The following is a 19356-nucleotide window of genomic DNA, read 5'->3' on the forward strand; positions in this document are numbered from 1 at the left end:
GATCCCTGCGGAGGCCATGGACCCAGGCTTAATGTCCCAGGCGATTTTCTTGATCTCCCTAGGCCTCCTTCTCACCTCTAAACTATAATCGTAACCCCTTTTTTCTAAGAGGGGTGTTGTGAGAATTAAGTCATACAACGTGTATAAAGCACCACATGCAGGATGCCTGGCATACCGCAGGTGCTCAGTGTAGCTCCCTTCTCCAAATCCTGCCCTCAGGTACCTCTGAGAGTAAGAGGAAGTGGCATCTGGCTTCAAAGGCAGCCAAAGAAAAGAAGGCGTATTTCCCCTTATCTGTGTTTTCTTGTTTTTGTTTTGTTTTATTGTGTTTTTTGGCCATGCACAGCACCTGGAAATTCCCAAACCAAGGATTGAACCCGTGCCATAGCAGTGACCTGAGCCGCAGCAGCGATATGCCAGGTCCTTAACCTACTCAGCCGCCAGGGAACTTGACCCCTTACCTATTGTTTTCTAGGAAAATACCATGTAGAGTTAAGAGCAGTGATTTGAATTTGTAAATATTTTCGCTCTTTCACCCTCAAGCTCTTAATGAGTCTGTTTGCATAGACCTCACTAAGGACATCATTTAAACACCAGGAGATCAATGAAGCAGTTGTGATTTCCTAAGAGTTTTTTTCCCGTTCATTCCTCAGTTGGTCAATCCGTAGGTCAAAGCGTTTATGGATCCCTTATTCAGCCCGTAGATAAGTGCAGCTTGTCTAGACCCAGGTCGCCAGAGGTGAAGCACTTAAGTCCAGTGGGAGGTGGATGCAGGGGGAGAAGGCCATCAGAGTGGACATGAGAAGGGCTGGGGTGGGGTCTGGGCATCTTGAGGAAAGCCTCCTTCCAACCACAAGGTGGAGGAAAAGCTTTCTGGAAGGAGACCTGAGCCCAGTGTGGACACATAGGAAAGAGAGCAGGTGTCGGGGGGAGGCAGGATCGCCATGGCCTTTTATGTCTTCCCGGTCTTATTTCACAAGTGTCTCTAACACTGGACATGTTTGTGATGTGTTTTGTCAGAATTCTGGACGACAATCCCATAACCAGAATTTCACAGCGGTTGTTTGCTGGATTAAATTCCTTGTTTTTCTTGTAAGTATTCCTCTACCTTCCAATCCATCTGTCTGTCTATAAATGGCAATGACATCTAAAAAAAAAAAAAAAAAAGCTTACAGAAAGAGCTTGAAGAAAATCAACGCCCCCTACAATTTCTATCAGTCAAAACTGTTCCTGTATTTCAAGCCACAATGACTGCCGCTCCTTCCTGGCCATGGCTCGTGGTATATTTTAAGCCTACCACTTCGTTTCTTTTTGATCTCCTTTAATTCCCTTAAGTCCTAAGGCATGTTTTTATTTGCAGTGGTTGACCAAAGATAGTATTCATTTTTATCTCCTTACTATATTTACATCGGTTAGGCGCTCCCAGGAGTTCAGCTCCAACCACATTTTTTTAACAAAGGAAAGTGTGCCTTGGCCCAGCAAGAGTCCTCGAAAATTCCAAAACCTTTGTCCTGTCCACAAAACTTTTCACATAATTACACTTTCACTGGTTGTTCATACACTTAACCACTGGGATGATTTATCAGCAGGGGATGATTCCGTTCCTTCGCCGTAGATCCTACAGCATCATTATTTTTCCATTTGTGAAAAGGGACCACAGTGTCATACATTAATCATGCATCTCCATATCCTCATGAGTCGTTTTCTTCCCCACTGTCACCTCTTAGATTTGCCAAAGTTCCCAGTGGGGCCTTTTAATATTGTAAATGGTGAACATTTCCCTTCAGATGAACCTTTGGATATACGAGGCTGGAAATGATTGCAAATTGGAAGGTGGCAAGGAAAATGACATGAACCTCAAAACTAGGACCCCACGCATATGTTTGTTTCATTTCATACATTTACACGGCTTCGCATTTATCCCGAGGTTGTGTATCGCACTCAGGCTTTCATAGTTTCTCTGACGTCTGCTCCCTTGCCCATGGCATACACACATCCAGGGACCGTTTTAAAGAGGTCGCAATGTTTATATGCTTCATCTGAAGGCACTGAGGTTATTAGCCTGCAAGTTTCCAAACTGTGGAAATCGGAAGACTACTGTCCTGAGAGTGGCCTGTCATGTTGTTTCTGATGCATCTCTTCTCTGTGTGAAGGTCTATGGTAAATAACTACTTAGAAGCCCTTCCCAGGCAGATGTGTGCCAACATGCCGCACCTCAACTGGCTGTGAGTATGCACGTGGCAGCTAAGCTGATATTCGCCCCGAAGTTAATTCACACAGACACCAAAGGCTCCTCTGTGCTTTTCTTTCCTAAGTCGAAATCTGATCCTGTTACTTCCTGGCTTAAACATCGTTTGCAAATCCCCAGGGGGCTGAGCGTAAAGCTCAAACTGCCCCCCCCCCCCACGTCGAGCTCCAGAGATGCCTCTGCTTCTACCGCTTCCTCCACCCAGTCTCTTTCCCGGCCCCTTCTCCTCACCAGCCTTCCTTCCAGATGCACGAAATGTCCCTACAGTCAGTTCCCTGAGCACGTGTTGTTCCTTTAGCTTGAAAGGTCTTGCTTCTTTACCCTTTGGGGTAACGCCTCCAAACGTCCGTCTGAGCGGCACCTGCAGGAAGCCGTCCCAGATACACCCGCCAGGTCCGTGGGGCCTCCGTGCTCCCGCCCCACGGGGCAGCCTCCACCCGCCTCCTCGCCTCCGGCTGCGCCCCCCCTCCTCCCCCGCAGGACGCGGTCAACACAGACCCCTCGGTTTCCCTGACAGTCCGCTGCCGTTTGGTAAATTCTGTGATTTTAGGCCCAGGATCAGCCCAGTGGTCGTCACGTAACCGTGCTCCGCGGAGCTCTGTGAAGTGAACGTGCTGGACCATTTCCACTGCTTGTTAGCTTTTCACCAGCCCCAGCCAAACCGTCATTCAAGCGCCGGCCCGGCTTCCCCCCCACCCCCGCCCTCCACCGCCGTCCTCCTCAGGGTCTCCTGAGACGGGCAGGGTTGGCACAGGCGGCGACTTCCCCCGCCCCGAGAAAGTCTGGATTCGACCTTCACCCTGAACGCTCCTTGTTGTCAAATCAGGGGCCTCCGCACCCACAATGTGAGAACGTTTTAGTACCTCGGCTTTTGATCCTTTCTGAACCAGCCTCAGAATTACTTGTTACAACACTATTAGGTGACCTTATGTCTATTTACCCACTTAAAAAAGTGAGAGTTCCCACTGTGGTGCAGTGGGTTAAAGATCTGGCTTGTCTCTGGGGGCCCTGGTTCGATCCCCAGCCATGCAGTGGGTTAAGGATCCAGCATTGCTGCAGCTGTGGAGCGTAGGTCGAAGTTCCCGGCTCAGATTTGATCCCTGGCTTGGGAACTTCCATACGCTGGGAGGGAGGGTGGCTGAAAAAGGAAAAAAAGAAATTATTTTCTGTTAATTTTTGAAAATTTCTGTTATCAAAAGGCGTTTTAAGGCAATTGAGGTCTCACGTAAATGTGCCAAGTGTTAAAAATGGGCATGATGACCTGAAAAACGCAAGAAGAAAACTCATCAAGGTGAAAAATACTTAGAAAGTAAGCAAGTTCACCCCACAGTGGGAAACCAAGAGGAAAGAGTAAAGCTGACAGGAGAAGATCAGGACCCCCGCCTGCCCCCACCCTGTCCCCAAAATGGGCATCGGCAGCAGGAGGAGACCAGGAGCCAGCAGCCAAGCGCTGGGTTCTGGGGAGACTCGTTTTCACTCTAGGCTCCCACAAACTCGAGGGAAAACATAGGCACCCAAGGCAGAGATGTACTCATTAGCAAGGCTGATCACAGATGAGAGCTGAGAGGTCAGACCCAGCTCACCCCACTTCCAGGGCAGGAAGCGCCTGCCTTGGTCATGCTTCTCCTGCCTCACTTGCTGTCGGGCAGGACGGTTGCTCGTAATTCCAAAGTGTTATACTTAGGCGACGTGAAAGCATTTTCGCCACTCTGCTGAGCAATATTTGGACTTCCAAGAGGGTACAGTATTGATGATTTGTAGTCACTGTGTTTTAAGAGTGAAAAAGAGTTCTCACAAGTCCTCCACGATGGCTTTAAAATAGGATTTTAAAGGCCATGACAAAGGAATTGGCGATTTTAGCATGCGCATAAGAAAGGTTCAGAGGCAGCAAAAGAGCGCTTGTCTTGCACAGGGAAGCCTGTAGGAGGCTGACCAGGGAAAGAAGTTAGGAGACTGGGCAGCGAAGTCAGCCCTTTCATTCCTTGGCGCTGCTGGAAGCTGCCATGTGTTCCCAGGTTGTCCCCTGAGGGTGTGGGATGCTGCTGTCTTAGGTTCACCTGGGAGAACGTTCGCTCTCCACCTGTGCTTCTCGATGGGTGCATACCACCCAAGGACATAAGACAGATGCTGGACCTCAGCCCTAGAGTTTCTGATTCACTAGCTCTGGAGTGGAGCCTGGGGATCTGAATTTTATTTTACTATTATTATTTTTTCTTTTTGTGACTGCGCTCGCAGCATATGGATGTTTCCAGGCTAGGGGTCAAATCAGAGCTGCAGCTGCCAGCCTACGCCACAGCCCCAGCGATGCTGAACCTGAGCCGTATCTGCGACCTACTCTGCAGATTGTGGCAATGCCAGTTTCTTAACCCACTGAGCGAGGCCCGGGATTGAACTGACATCCTCATGGACATTACTTCAGGTTCTTAACCTGCTGAGCCGCAGTGGGAACTCTGTAATATGCATTTTAATCAGCATCCAGGCGATGCTGAGGCCTGGTGCCGGGCACCCTCAGAGCAACACTGCACTGGGCATCACTGAGGGAGGCAGAAAGAGCAGGCACTTTCCATTACTCAGCTTGGGATTCATATCCTGACTCGGGCATCTTGGGGGGGGGGTGAGAATATAACAATCTATGACGTCATGGCCAAGTGTCGAGGCACTAGATTCAGACCAATGTGGGTTAGAAGGTCAGTTCTATCACACAGTAGCTGTGTGACCAGAAGAAAAGTGAATTCCCAAGATCCTCAGATTCCTTTTATGTTAATGGGGGGTGGTAATACCAACTGTGCCAGAGCGTGTGTTATGCACTCAGAGCAAACAGTACCCGACACTGTAAAATCCCACTAATTGGGAGTTACCACGATTACGGTGGCAATATTAGGATAATTATGGTATTCAGCCCAGGGAGTCATTCCCTAGATGATGGGATGACCTTTCCCTCAGTTTTATAAAGCTCCAGCCCTGACTGGGAGGGAAAAAGAAGCAGAATATCAATTATACTGACCCTGCAATAATTAGGAGAAAAGCCTAAAAATTGGAATGAAATGAAAAAAAAGTTCAGAACTGTGATATCACCAAAACGTGCCTCTGGACGTAGGATTTGTGCAAAACCATTGAAAATGTTTTTCCTCCATGCCTTGTAGGGATTTGGAAGGCAATGGGATAAAACACCTTACGAATTCAACCTTCCTGTCGTGCGGTTCCCTCACGGTGCTGTAAGTACACAATGGGATTCAATACATGAAGGGAAAGCCAAGAGCTTTGGAAATCAAAACACGGACAGGGAATTTGAAAGTGTGTTCTCTATACAGCCTTGGTCTGAAACTGCAGCGCTAGAAAGTGCACCCATGGACCTGTGGATCTCGATGCTGAGGCCGTGCCCTAGGTTTAGCTGCCAACCATTGAAGCCTCCTTCTTTTCTGAGGGCCGTTGTCATTTCTGTGCCCTCTCTCAGCTGAACTGGTACCTAACCCCACACTCAGCAAGCAAATGAGATAATGTATGTGAAACTGGCTGGCTGTACAACGATTGGTTGTGCTTGCAGTGACGCTTACCGCTTGATGTCTCCCTTTAAAGAAAAAAAAAATTATGCTAAAGAGAAGAATCTCTTGTGTGGTCGCATGGGCCAAAGATTCTGATTGCTGACGATGTGTCTCATGGGGGCAGAAAGGCACATGGATTGGTCAACGGGCACATTTGCACTAGGCAAGGATGAGCTTTTGTTTTCATCGGAGTTACTAAGTACCTAGAAATGTTCATTGATTCCAGAGGTGGTCGGAAACGAAAAATCACAATATATCCACTTATTGTAGTTTAACCACTTGTTTCCTGACAGACTGGTAAGAGAAAAGGCTATTTGCCAGGTTGCAAATTTATCAATCAGACTGGAAATTAGTATATACTGAATGAAAAAAAAAAAAAAAGAAAAAGAAAAAGGAAAGGCTATCCCACAAAGGAGATGCAAAGAGTTCTTTCTTTTTCTCATGGGTCATGAGAGGGAACCCTGGAAAATGATAACAAATGGCCTCCATGCCTTCTCTTCTGTAGCCCTCCGTAGCTTTTGAATCACTTTCCCACTCATTATCTCATTTGTTCACACCCCCGTGAGGCAGTCAGCTGCCGAGCCCTCTTTTTTGCTGTTTGTCTCGGAGGAGTCCACCTCTAGACAAAGGAGATCTAAAACCATGGTCCCTCCATCAACATTCAAACTTGTTTGTTGCCCAGATGGGGTTGGTTCAAGCTTTGCTCCTTCTGGAACGTGCCTCACACAAAGGTGCTCTCGAGGCCTTCTCTGAGAAGTATTAACGTAAGGGTCCAGATTTGCATCACATGTGTGAGTGCTGGGGAAGAAACACTTTCTAGAATAATCAAAGTCCAAACAGCTCTGTAGAGCGCACTCAGCACCTCACGTCCGTTCCAGCAGCGTGTCCTGGCGGCGCACGTGCGTGTGTCCACGGTGAGAAACTCTGGCCTGGGTTCCACCGCAGGGCTCAGCTCCCTCCGAGACTTCTAAGCAGGCTGCTTAAATTACGCCCGGATCGATGGCTTTTCCCAGTGAGGACTGATGGTTTTCAGCAGACACAGACCAACAGTGCTGACTCTCCCCATGTCTTGCAGGTTTCTGCCTAGAAATCAAATTGATATTGTTCCAGAGAAGACATTTTCTTCATTAAAAAATTTAGGAGAACTGTAAGTAGCATTGTCTACTAGGAAAATATGATTGCTTCTTCGAGATTACAAATTTACATGGATTTAAATGACTAGTGAGATCCACTAGTAGCAGTCAAAATCCTGTAGACTATTGGATATTCAAAATCAATTAAGAAAACCAACATTATCCTAAGAGCAAATTAAAATCAGACAGTGGGCTTGATAGGGATCTAGCCTACTCTAATTTCCCTGCCTCTTTTCTTTGGGTGAGTTCATATATATGTGTGTTGTTTGGGAATAAATGAGTTTTCCATCGCTGCTTAAACTCAGGGATCTTTATGTCTAATGGCTGGAGTACAGTTCCTTCTCAGATGCTTGCTGAATGAATAACTGACTGAAATAATATTAACTAATTTTAAGTGAACAAACGAATGAAGATGCTTATTATCCCTTAAGAAATGATGGCTTCTATAGCAAATGAAGCAAAGACAAGTGTCTAGAAAGAGGATGCGGCTCATTGAAAAATATTCAGAGAGCTCATGTACATTTTTCAGTTCAGATATATGTTTTGTAGATCTAAGCCTTTTGAAAATTATTTATCTCTTATTAATTCATTGCAGCCCACATAATGGTATATCATTAGAATTTAAAATTGTCTGTTCCATTACAAATACTGGTGATTAGGGTAGATATCTCTTCTTCCTGATCTGAAGTCTAAAAATGGAAGTTAATTTCTTCATCATCTTCTCCCCCATTCTTTATATTTTCTTTTGAAATCCAGAAAGGGCTGTGAAAAGTACCTCAATAAGAGTAATTTGAAAAACAACTCGAAATAATTAAGATAATTTAATCAAAGCAATTAGTATCATAGGAGTTCTCTTGCAGTGCGAAGTATTAAGGATGTGGGGTTGTCCTTGCAGCAGCGTGGACTGCTGCTATGACGTGGGTTTGATCCCTGGCCTGGGAACTTCTACATGCTTTGGCCACAGCCAAAAAGAAAAAAATATATATTTATTAAGTACCTACAATGTTCAAAGCAGTGCATTAGAACTAGAATATTATCGTTTTATGGCAAAAATTTAAAGGCATCTCACTGAGAAGAGCTCACTTCTTTCTCACAGGGACACTCCTGCTCAGTCCTTGGGGGATGGGTATGGATTTGGGTTGCAGGGGGTGGCATGGAGCAGCTGCCTGGGAAAAACAGGAGTATATTTTTATACAAACTTAAGGAGATAGTGGCTTGGGGTCCACATTCTGAAAAGTTCGCTGATTCTCCCCTTACCCTACACTTAAGCAAAGCAACTCCCTTCCTCCCCCAAAAGAGCCCGGCTACGAGACGCTTGCTTTTTTAAAGACCACCAGTGATCCATCCAATCCAGATAGGATCGGGTGATGGAAGAAGAATTCCGTAGAATGAACATGAACAAGGCATTTGTGTTTCCCGAGTTTACAAAAATGTTAGATGTCACTGTGCCTTCGTGACCGCAAAGTCCTCCTGAAGAGGACTAAGCACAGCGAGGCCAGGTCCCTCAGGCCCCTTCCACACAAGACTGTACTTACTTTCCAGCGCAGCGCTTTGCGGGACGTCCTCTAGATGCACGAGCTCATTGTCATCTTGCTCTGCTGTCACCCTCTCTCTGACCTGTGCACAACCGTAGCTTTCTGTCTGCGCCATGAACCATTGCGCTCCTTGCATCTGGGGCACCAGAGCAGACCTCCCAGCCTGCTAGCAGGGACGTCTGTAATGGCATTTGTCTCATTCTTTCCTTATTGGATAGTCTAGTTGCTTACGATAGTTGTAAGCCTCTTTGGAGAAAGAACCGAGTCATGGTGATTTCTGACTCCCACATACCCACTGGGAGCACCAAAGCATCAAAGATAGATAAACTCTTTTGATTGACTCCTAGCAATTTCACATCTGTTTCACTTACCACATCTTCTCTGGTTCAGAAGGCTATTTTGAACTCTTAAAGATTTCTGATTCTTTCTATCCTAACACCTCCTTTTCACGATCTGGAGAAGCATTTTCCTATAATTCCTTCTGGATTTGGAGACCACTATTATGTTTAGACCTAAATTCTCAATTTCTTCTAAAAAATAGGACCATATAAAAATAGACTAAAAACATGTGAACTTCTCCATTCAGGATCATCTGGGCAGATATTGTGTGGCCAGTACTGTCTTAGTTGGCATGCAAAGTAAGGAGAAGACGGAGGTCTTGACCTCAGAAAGCCTCCAATGTAGTTGGATAAACAAGAACTCATATACATCAACCAAGTAGGAATCACAGAGGCAACAAATGGTTGAAGGTACAAGGAGTACCTAAAACAGAGGCAGTTAATCACAGTAGACATTGAAGCCAGATTGGGAACATGTTGGACAGGGGTTGAGAGGAAATTCCAGACGGGAACTGGATGAGCAAAATGTCCCATGTCTGAACATGATGGAAAACACATCCGTTTGGCAGACTCAACACGGGTTTGTTGTGTAACAAGTGACCACGTTGGTTACCTTGGGTCACAGTGGGTCGTATGTTCTGTTATGTCAATGGGATGGCGACAGTTGTGAGGAGGAAGGACTGTCACTGACTCCCACCGTAACTGCTTTGGGTTTTCACTGTCGCCTACAGGGACCTCTCTAGCAATCTGATAATGGAGCTACCACCTCACATTTTCAAAGACCTGAAGCTTCTGCAAAAACTGTAAGTTCTTCTTCCAGCCTTCATCGGATTTAAATGGCAACATCTGAGCTTCCAAAATAATAACTTCACGATGCTTCTTTCCTCCTCCCTTCTAATGGCGCAAAAGGAATCTGTCGTCCAATCCTCTCTTGTATCTCCACAAGAACCAGTTTGAAAGTCTTAAACAGCTTCAGTCTCTGTAAGTGAAATGCAGCACTATCTTGATTATCATTTGAGTGGATGGATGTGCCTGACTTAGAACCGCAGTTGTTTTTAAATGGGTGTTTTACCCCCAGGAGGGCTTTCCGTGTGAGCTGGCATCCTCAGACAGGGGAGCATATACCCTTGTTAGGTCAAGTCGGTACTGAATGCCAGCAAATCTCATCTTTTACCGTTTCCCGTTCAGTGGGTGCGATGACCATTTATTTCTGTGTCGGAAGTTAGGTATAGCTCCTTCCTGAAAATCGGATTCATGTGGAAAAATCTCATCTTAGAATTTTCACCAAGAATTAGATTTGCAGTAGTTTTGTTTCTAAGCAGTTGGTTAAAAAAAAAAATCATGTGAGACTTGCCTGCATTTTCCGTCTCCCTTCCTACCGCAGCCTGCCTGATGTCAGTCTGTAGAGCACGCTTTTTACTTTCCAACCAGTGAAGAAAAAAGTATCCCGCAGATATAAACATTCAGACAATTGATGTTGTTTAGTATTTTAACATTTCGAACATACGAGATTTCGAATGGTACCAAGAACTCTTTTTGTTACTCCTTGAACCTCATCCGTTCCTTTCCCATAAATAGCCATTATTGGTCAAAATTTGTTGTTCTGTTTTCTTTCTTTTTTTTTTTTTCTGTAGAATACCTTACCTTACGACCTTACCTGATTTCAGCCAAAAACCTTTCTTCATTTAATTCCAAAGACCAATCTTTAATGGCACTTTTTATTCTTGGTAGATAGTTCTATATTGGAAATTGATGCAAGACTTAGATTCTCTCTCAGTAGATATCCGTGATCGTTCAGTAATGAAAAAGACTTGGTTCCTACTCTCAAGAAGCTAGAATATAAAAAATATATATAAATGATACATCATTCTTACATGTCAGGATAAATCTCGGGATGGAAACCCAACCATCTTCCCTTCACTCACCACATATTGAATTCCAAAAGCCGAAGTAGTAAGTTACACATCATGCCTTTCTGAAAAGTCAAAGTAGCAATTACTCCATACTTGTCTTTCTTCATTTCTGTCTCTATTGTCTTATTTCTTTTTTTTTTTTTCCTAAAGATTCATTTATTTTACAAACATTATTGGCCACTAACTTAATCATAGCCAGGTCTGGAGCACTCAGGTACACTAGTCTCTGCTCTTTTGAAAATGACAGGCTGTAAATGAAATAATCACATAACCCACATCATGCAAAAATTGTGGTTAAATCCAGGAGGAAGCTAGAGAGTGAAAGACGGGAGAGGGGACAAGGATGGCCCCCATGATGATTCAGGAGTATAATTGCTCCCCAAATCTCACTTCTGATCCCCCCAAAGCGAGGCAGTTCCTCTATAAAGAACTCAACGGAAAGGAGGAAAACTCAGAACCTTGTCAAGAGATTCTCATTTATATTTGCCCAAAAGGAACTGAGTGAGCCTCAAACATCTTTCAAAATAAGCCTTTAAAAAAAACCAAAGGCTTCTGTCTTTTTCGATTGTCCTTTTCCCATTGATGTTTCCTGGGAATGTGCCAGACTCCCTGAATTCAAGCATCCTTAAGAGTCTTGAAAGAATCCATATTTGAAGAAGATTCTGGATAAATGAGGAGTGTTAGGGGTTATCACTGGAGCCTTCTGAGGACATTTTAGGGGGCTGGCGGAGGTAAAGGAGCTGTGCTCCCACTGCTGTTTTAGGGAACGGCTGTGCTGAGCCAGCGCTCCTCTTGTTGCCTCCGCGGTGTTCCACCCCGAAGACACCGCGGCCGGCCGGGAAGGAATGACGGTGTTCAAATCCAGGGTCTCACGAAACTCATTTCAGTGATGTTTCCAGCTCCTGTCTGAAACCCCCTAACCCACATTGTGTGGTTTAAAAAATCAAACTCCAGAGCCAGCTTCATAATCACACAGATCACCCCTGCCACTTTCGAGTCAGAGAAATGAAGGAATGTGGTTTATTAGACAGTAGTTCTGCCTGTGAAGTGACAAAGCCAGCACTGAGTGACAGGAGGCGTAACAAGAAATGGCAATTGTCTAAGACAGCTTATGGTCCACTTTTCATCCTAATTTACATCGATAAACCTAAGATTTTGAAGCATGGTTTTTAGGATGTGACAACGACAGCAGTGATGCAGACGTTCCACCCTAAAAGCATGAAACCTGTTGTGCATATTTTCCAGAGACCTGGAAAGGATAGAGATTGCCAGTATAAGCACACGGATGTTTCAGCCCATGAAGAATCTCTCTCACATGTATGTATGTATGAACGAACGGAGACAAACGTACGGTGAAATGTTGCAGATGTTTTAGTGTATAAACTGTCTCATGTATCGCTGCAATGTGTTTATATGCAAGAAAAGTCGTGTTATTGAGAACTTTTTAATTTTGTCACCTTTGGTCCCTGTTCAAATAGAGTTCAATATTATGATGTGCCGACAGGAATGACACTTCTCTCTGGAAACACGCTGTTTATCCAATTGAGGCCCACTAAGAGATCAGGGTACCAGAATGCCACATATTACACAAGATGAAGTCCCTGGCTAATGGTACTCAGGAGACCTGGACACATTAATTCACCTCACATGAGTGAGCAGTCGGCTGCTCTAAGATTTGAGCCCTTAGGAAGAAAGGTGCTATGTAAATTCCAGGTGTTGTTTGTTACTAAGTGCACTGCAAAATGGAGGTAATTCATCTTTCTAGTAGTTTTTGATAAGTCACGTTAATCTATTTGGCTAAAGTGCACTGTGGAAGTTGTGCGCATGTATGTGTTTATGACGTGATCATTTCTTTATCGCCTGTGTAATCTCTGTGTTCATGATTTCGAAAATTAACCATTGTTATCCGCAACACTAGGGAGGCTTCGCTGTACGATTACCAGTTGGGTGCAGCGAGTGGCTGAAATGGTTGGTGTGAGGTCCTTCTTTGGGAGGACGTTTTGTTTGTGTCTGTGCAGTAGGTGTGATTTCACCCCAAGACAAGTATTCGCTGCACATCCACGTGGTTTTCATAATTTTGCTTTCTGTGGCACCACTAGGTAAATATTTCATGAGGCAACCTATCCTTTCCTTGTTGCAAGCAGAATGTGAGGTCGTCTTAGGATAGAGACGTTCCACCCTTCTAGAACTCAGAACTCGATGGAGAAGCTGCTGCTTTAAATACGAACCTCCAGTTGAGGCCAAGAAGGACCCCCCCCAAAAAAAAAAAATTAACAGAACAATGAAGTAGTCACTCCCCTACTGAGTGGCCTGGGGATTCTTCCTTCATCTTCCTTCTGGAAGGTGTTAATGGAAACACCTCCACCGCAAAGCCCACCCCTTCCGCCTGCCAGCCCTCGCCCTGGTCACAGTGGGAGGAGAGGTTGGACCCCTGTAGGCTACTTAGGGGAGGTTTAGCCTTCAGTTTCTGCAGACACACCCAGCACGAAATCATGCATCGTTCACTTGCTCTTCTGCTTGCGGGTCCTTCTGATGTGGCAGAGAGAACACGGGGATGCATGGGAGGCAGAAGTGTCTGCCTCACGGGGGCTTCCATTTAGCTTCAGGAACCAAAGGTGAAGTAGCAGAAAATAAAGAGTTAAGAAAGGCTGGGAAGAAAAGTGCAGCGGATGGACGTGGGACGTAGAGGGTTCACATGGACGTCAGAGCTGTGACACTCGAGCAGCCCTGGGTGGAGGGAGCCACACCCTGGCAGTGGGGGGGGGAGGGGGATGCTTCCAGGCAGAGGGAAAAGCAGGAAGGGGGGAGCCTGGCTTGAGGATTCAAAGAAAGCCGACCTGTCTGGGTGGAGTGAGCGAGGAAGGGAAACCACGACCCCAGGGGCATCAGGGAGGCCAGGGGTCCAATCCCCAGAGGCCTCGAAGCCGGTCAGAGTAAAGCTTTGTTGAATTTGCTAGTGAATGGGCAGCTGAGAAGAAAAGCTAGATGGAAAGAATGGAAGAGAGGTGGCAGACGAATACAAAAACAATGAGTTTTATGGGAGAAAATCCTAAATACACAAGGTTCGGAGAATGGCAGTCAATCACATGAAAACCGACCTCCCCCCCCCGGCCCCCAGTTTAAACACTTCAGGATCCGACACACTTAGATCTGAGTTTACATCGATCCCGCATGAGCCTGTGTTTTCCTCTAGAAATGGTTTGAGTCCTTCCCAGACCCTGTGAAGGAATCTGCGTTTAAGGTAGCTGCTTCTCCTCCTGGCTCCAATGAGACTGAAGAGCCTCGCTTCCTGCCAGTAGCAGGGAAAAGAAGGCTAGTTGAAGGGAACATACTTAAAACCAAGTTCAAGACAGGAGTATTTTTTAGGGAGCTACCTCAGGGCCCTTCCATCCCAAACCCAAGTCCCTCAGTTTAACCATGCCAGCCTACTTTTTGTCATGCCCTAAGAATCACCCAGTGTGACTGGGGACGTGTCCTGGCGATTTCCCAGTATCCCCGGTGCCCCACCCCGACCCACCGCAGGCCAGACACAGACTCCCACACCCTTCGGGTTGTTCACCTTGTAACAGAAGCGCTCGGTGTTTCCATAATCACCACTAAACAAAATAACCAAGCCTAGGGAAGCTGCATCCCTAACACAGCTGAGGCCCTGGTAGGACCGCAACTGTCCTTCCTGTGTCATTGCTCTGAAGTGACTCTTGTTTTCCCTTTGACTTTAGTTATTTCAAAAACTTTCGATACTGCTCCTATGCTCCCCATGTCCGAATATGTATGCCCTTGACTGACGGCATTTCTTCATTTGAGGACCTCTTGGCTAACAATATCCTCAGAATATTTGTCTGGGTTATAGCTTTCATAACCTGCTTTGGAAATCTTTTTGTCATTGGCATGAGATCTTTCATTAAAGCTGAAAACACGACTCACGCGACGTCCATCAAAACCCTTTGTTGTAAGTATATTTCCTACCTAAACAGCGTTAGGAAATCTTTGCAGAGCTGTGCTCTCTATTATATGGGCCTTCAACAAATGGCACTTCATATGAGCTATAGATGCTGGGCAGTTTTTTTTGTCTAAGTATAAAGGTGCTGTTGTTTTCCTTGGCTGCTCTGTTCTGAATTAGAGGAGCTTGCCATGACCTGAGACCCACTCCTGGGGCTTCTGTCTCGGAAATGGGGGTAACAGGGAGCCAGCGAGTCAAGGGATGGATTGTAGGGAACAAAACTAAGCTTTGTTTAACCTTCAATTGCATAACATCCATGCCCCTCAAGCCCAGAAAATGATCCCCTTTATTTAACTGTATAAGTATATTGGTTTACTGTTTAAAAACTAGTCCCCCCCAACCCCCGACCCCGGCAGGTTACTCCGCCCCACCACCATTTTTTCAAATGATGAAACAGAGATGCAGTGCGGTACTTTAGAACCAGCACCCCTTTGCAAGTCCATTGGCTTCTAGGTGCTATTGGAGGTGTTTACGTTAGTTCGTTATGTCCGGATGAAGGAAGCAGACCTAATCCGGAAACGAAGACAGAGATGCCGAAACTACCAAATACACGGTGTGATTCTTCAACAGGTGCGGACTGCCTGATGGGCGTTTACTTGTTCTTCATTGGCTTTTTTGATCTCAAATACCGCGGGCAGTATCAGAAATACGCCTTGCTGTGGATGGAGAGCTTGCAGTGCCGTCTGCTAGGCTTCCTGGCCATGCTCTCCACCGAAGTCTCCGTCCTGCTGCTCACGTACTTGACTTTGGAGAAGTTCCTGGCTGTTGTCTTCCCCTTCAGTAACATTCGTCCTGGCAAATGGCAGACCTCGGGCATCCTCATTGGCATCTGGATTGTGGGATTTTTGATAGCTGCGATTCCCTTTTGGAAGGAGGATTATTTTGGAAACTTTTACGGGAAGAACGGAGTATGTTTCCCACTTTATTATGACCAAACAGAAGCCATTGGAAGCAAAGGGTATTCTCTTGGGATTTTCCTAGGTAAATTATATTTTTCATTTCTTGGACAGACGTCATTTTGATAGGAATACCATAAATTTCAGTCAAATCATATTTGCCCATTTTCAGAAAGTAAGCAAATATAGTCAAGACCGTGTCCTTTTTTAAAAGAAAAGTTCTTGGCATGTATTTATAGTTTTATTAAACTTTTTATTATAGAGATTTAATATCAAGACAAAAACATACCATCAGGATCCCTGTGTGACTTTTTTTTCTCTTTTCAGGGCTGTATCCACAGCATATGGAGGTCCGCAGGCTAGGGGTCGAATTGGAGCTGCAGTTGCCATAGCAGTGCTGGGAGCCGTGACTGCAACCTACACCACAGCGCCTACACAGCCTACACTGGATCCTTAACCCACTGAGCGGGGCCAGGGATCAAACCCACATCCTCATGGATACTAGTGGGGTTCATTACCACTGAGCCACAAGGGGAATTCCCCCTGGAAGATCCTTTTATTATCTGCAAGACCCTTTGATTTCATGTTCATAGACAGTGACTATGAGCTGTAGGAACTAGATCCAGTGCCTCATCCTGTGACTCTATCATATTATTTGAACTCATTTTTTTAGAATCTAGATATAAGCTAAATAAGTAATAAAATTCTGGAAACTCACTAGCAGGAGAGAATCTGCATGGAGATACCAGGAAGGCTTATCGCCTTTTGTAAATGCAGCTCTAAAGTCAGCAGTGCAAGGGTGCTTAATAAAACTCTTTGCTTTCCAGTTCTCTTAATTTTCCCTATTTTTTTTTTTTTTTTAAGAAAAGAAAGCCCTACCTTCTCTATTACCCACTGGCCTTTTTTTTCTTTTCCCCTGTCAAATGTTTCTCCCTCAAAATACATCTCTGTCTGTCTGCCCTTTCTTATTGTTCCTACCTCCTGCTATCACCTTTGTGTAAAACCCTACAGTCTCCGCCCTGAACTCTTCCATTAGCCCTTACTGGCCTTTCGGGCCCCGTGGTCTCCTCTCTTCTTTTTATCTGTTCCCTGTCTGAGTGCCAGAAGGACCGGGTAGCCTCTGCTCAGAGACCTTCAGGAACTTGCCACTACAAGGTCAAGTTTAAAGTAGTCACTTAAAGCCCATCGCAAAGTGGCCGTAACCCCCAGTCCCAGCTCTTCACTATCTATTGGATCTCTTCTTCCTCTGAAACATAAAACACTTTATTTGCACCCTCGTAATAGTACTCTTCACATGCAACCCTGTTTGACAGCCGTGTTTCCATGGCTCTGTCACCACCGCAATACTGGAAACCTTTGCTGGCATAGGTGCACTCCATGGAAACCCTCTCTCTCTCTCTCTCTCTCTCTCTCTCTCACACACACACACACACACACACACACACACAGTACATTGTAATCATTGTGTCAGAAAGGATTTATTAAGCACCTTCAATAGGCCAGGCACTATTCGGAGTACTGACGATAAAACAGATAAGACAGACTGGTCCTCACAGACCTGCAGCCAGAAAGGGGGACGAAGACAAGGCAGCCCGTCCTCATGTCACAGGCTGACAGATGCCATGCAGGAGGAGGACAGGATGGTTTAGAAGCCCAGAGCTGAGGGCGTCCCAGTGAAAAATGAATCCGAACTGAGGCCCAAATGACAAGGACGTGTTAGCCAACTGCAGGCAGAGGTCACATTCTAGGAGTTAGAGGCCCAGCCAAGGAACAGGCCCAGAGGAAGGGCAGACGACGTCTGGCATGGCCGGATCTTACAGTTAAGGTGTGGGGGTCGGCTGAAAGCGTTTAGCACCTGTGGTATGTTCCAGAGAGATAGAGGGCAATACGCCCCCTGACACACGCATCCTGCCCTTGTCATCACCTACGAGTGCACAGTTCACCTGGGAGAGGTGGGATTCCACGTCCTTTTCTTTTTGCTTAAAAAATACGAGAATATACAGTTGTTACATTAATTTTAGAATAGATTCGGAATTAGAGAGGAGTCGCAGTGACAGCAGCGTTTCCATAGACCCTGGCCCCGGATGTTAACACCTCACACCCCTGTGGTGCTCTCAGAACATACCCTTATGCATTTTTCGATAAGTCTGATTTCAGAGTTTGTACCAGGGGAGCATCTTTTTCTGTTCTTATTTTTGTCTTTTTAGAGCCGCACTGTCAGCATGTGGACGTTCCCAGGCTAGGGGTCAAATCGGAGCTACAGCTGCCGGCCTACCCCACAGCCACCCCGAAGTGGGACCCGGGCCTCGTCTGCACCTACACCACAGCTCACAGCAATGCCAGATCCCCAACCCGCTGAATGAGGCCACGGATGGAACCCACATCCTCATGGATGCTAGTCAGACTCATTTCTGCTGTGCCGCAACGGGAACGCCCACCAGAGAAGCGTCTTTAACAGGGATTTTATTCTATTCTTAGCTGAACTTCCTACCAGTAGGCCTAATATAAACCAATTTCGTGGAATTCTATTGTACGGCTTTGTAATGAGATTCCACGGAATATGGATGTTTGGCATGAAAACAATGGAGCGCCGTGAATTTACAGTGTTTTTTTCACTAGACTTCACCAGTCTCACAATCTAGTCACATGCACATTTTTTTAACAACAACCTTGACATTATACGCGAATTTTATGTTCACTGTAAGGAATAAGATGATCCCTCTTAGGGTTTTTACTACAGCAAAAATATACCAAACTGACAAAAAAGTCAGCGGTATAGGGCAACGATAAGTAAGAATTCTCTGAACATACTTGACCCAAGAGAGTAATTCATACAGCTGAACTTTCATTTTTTTCTTATTCTCCCCCTCTTTTTTTTTCTAAAGCAAGTCTAAAAGGTTCTGAATTTTAGTTTAGATTACTATGGGAAATGTAAAGAAAAATTAACATGTATTTTTATCTTATGTGTTATTTTTATTCAGGACCCAAAAAATACATGGGAAATAATGGTTCTGAGGCTGTCCTCCTCTTGATAGTCCAAGGTTATCTTTTCGTATTTATAAAGGAATGGGGGCATATGGATGTTTTTGAAATGTGCATACGATTACAGGAATCCTTTAAGATTTGAATCTGCAGAGGGCCAAAATGAAATACCTCTTTTCCTGCTTTAAAAGAGCTAACATTTACCTTGTGATATACCTAGATCTGAATTTCAAAGTCTCTAATTCTTGGTTCGGGGTTCATGTCTTTGAAATACCTTTTGGATCTGGCAAACACAATTCCTTTAGCTTATTCCAGTGGATAGCCTTGGGTTCAGGGTTTTAGCTGATTACGACTGGGCTTATACAAAGAATGCTGCTTGGACGTACCGGGGACGAGGCACCACGCTGCACTTGTCAGTAATGTGGAATTTCTCTTGTGTGCTCCTGAGATGTTGTTAAGAGGTGTGCTTTCCCCAACAGGTGTGAATCTGCTGGCTTTTCTCATCATTGTGTTTGCCTATACTATTATGTTCTGTTCCATTCAAAAAACTGCCTTGCAGACTTCAGAAGTGAGGAGTCCCACTGGAAGAGAGGTGGCTGTGGCGAACCGTTTCTTTTTTATAGTGTTCTCTGATGCCATCTGCTGGATTCCCGTATTTGTCATTAAAATTCTCTCCCTCTTCCGGGTGGAAATACCAGGTCAGTCCCTTCTCTTCTTCCCAAGTACATGGTGTCTTCATGTGTTCTTTGTTTGACGAGGTCAGAATACA

The 19356-nt window shown here is 45.3% G+C and overlaps 1 protein-coding gene across 2 annotated transcripts in view; it reads left to right on the top strand.

Annotated features, from left to right (window-relative positions):
• RXFP2 (relaxin/insulin like family peptide receptor 2) overlaps positions 1-19356 on the top strand; it is a 54124-nt gene that overhangs the window by 31055 nt on the left and 3713 nt on the right. For both annotated transcript variants that reach the window (XM_021065555.1, XM_021065556.1), the window contains exons 8-17: positions 1021-1092; positions 2154-2225; positions 5392-5463; positions 6866-6937; positions 9528-9599; positions 9706-9777; positions 11955-12026; positions 14429-14658; positions 15280-15690; positions 19067-19285. In XM_021065555.1, the coding sequence (XP_020921214.1) occupies positions 1021-1092; positions 2154-2225; positions 5392-5463; positions 6866-6937; positions 9528-9599; positions 9706-9777; positions 11955-12026; positions 14429-14658; positions 15280-15690; positions 19067-19285 (1364 nt within the window). The remainder of the gene's footprint in view (positions 1-1020; positions 1093-2153; positions 2226-5391; positions 5464-6865; positions 6938-9527; positions 9600-9705; positions 9778-11954; positions 12027-14428; positions 14659-15279; positions 15691-19066; positions 19286-19356) is intronic.

This window comes from Sus scrofa, chromosome 11 (assembly GCF_000003025.6).
Source record: "Sus scrofa isolate TJ Tabasco breed Duroc chromosome 11, Sscrofa11.1, whole genome shotgun sequence".
Lineage (NCBI taxonomy): Eukaryota > Metazoa > Chordata > Mammalia > Artiodactyla > Suidae > Sus > Sus scrofa.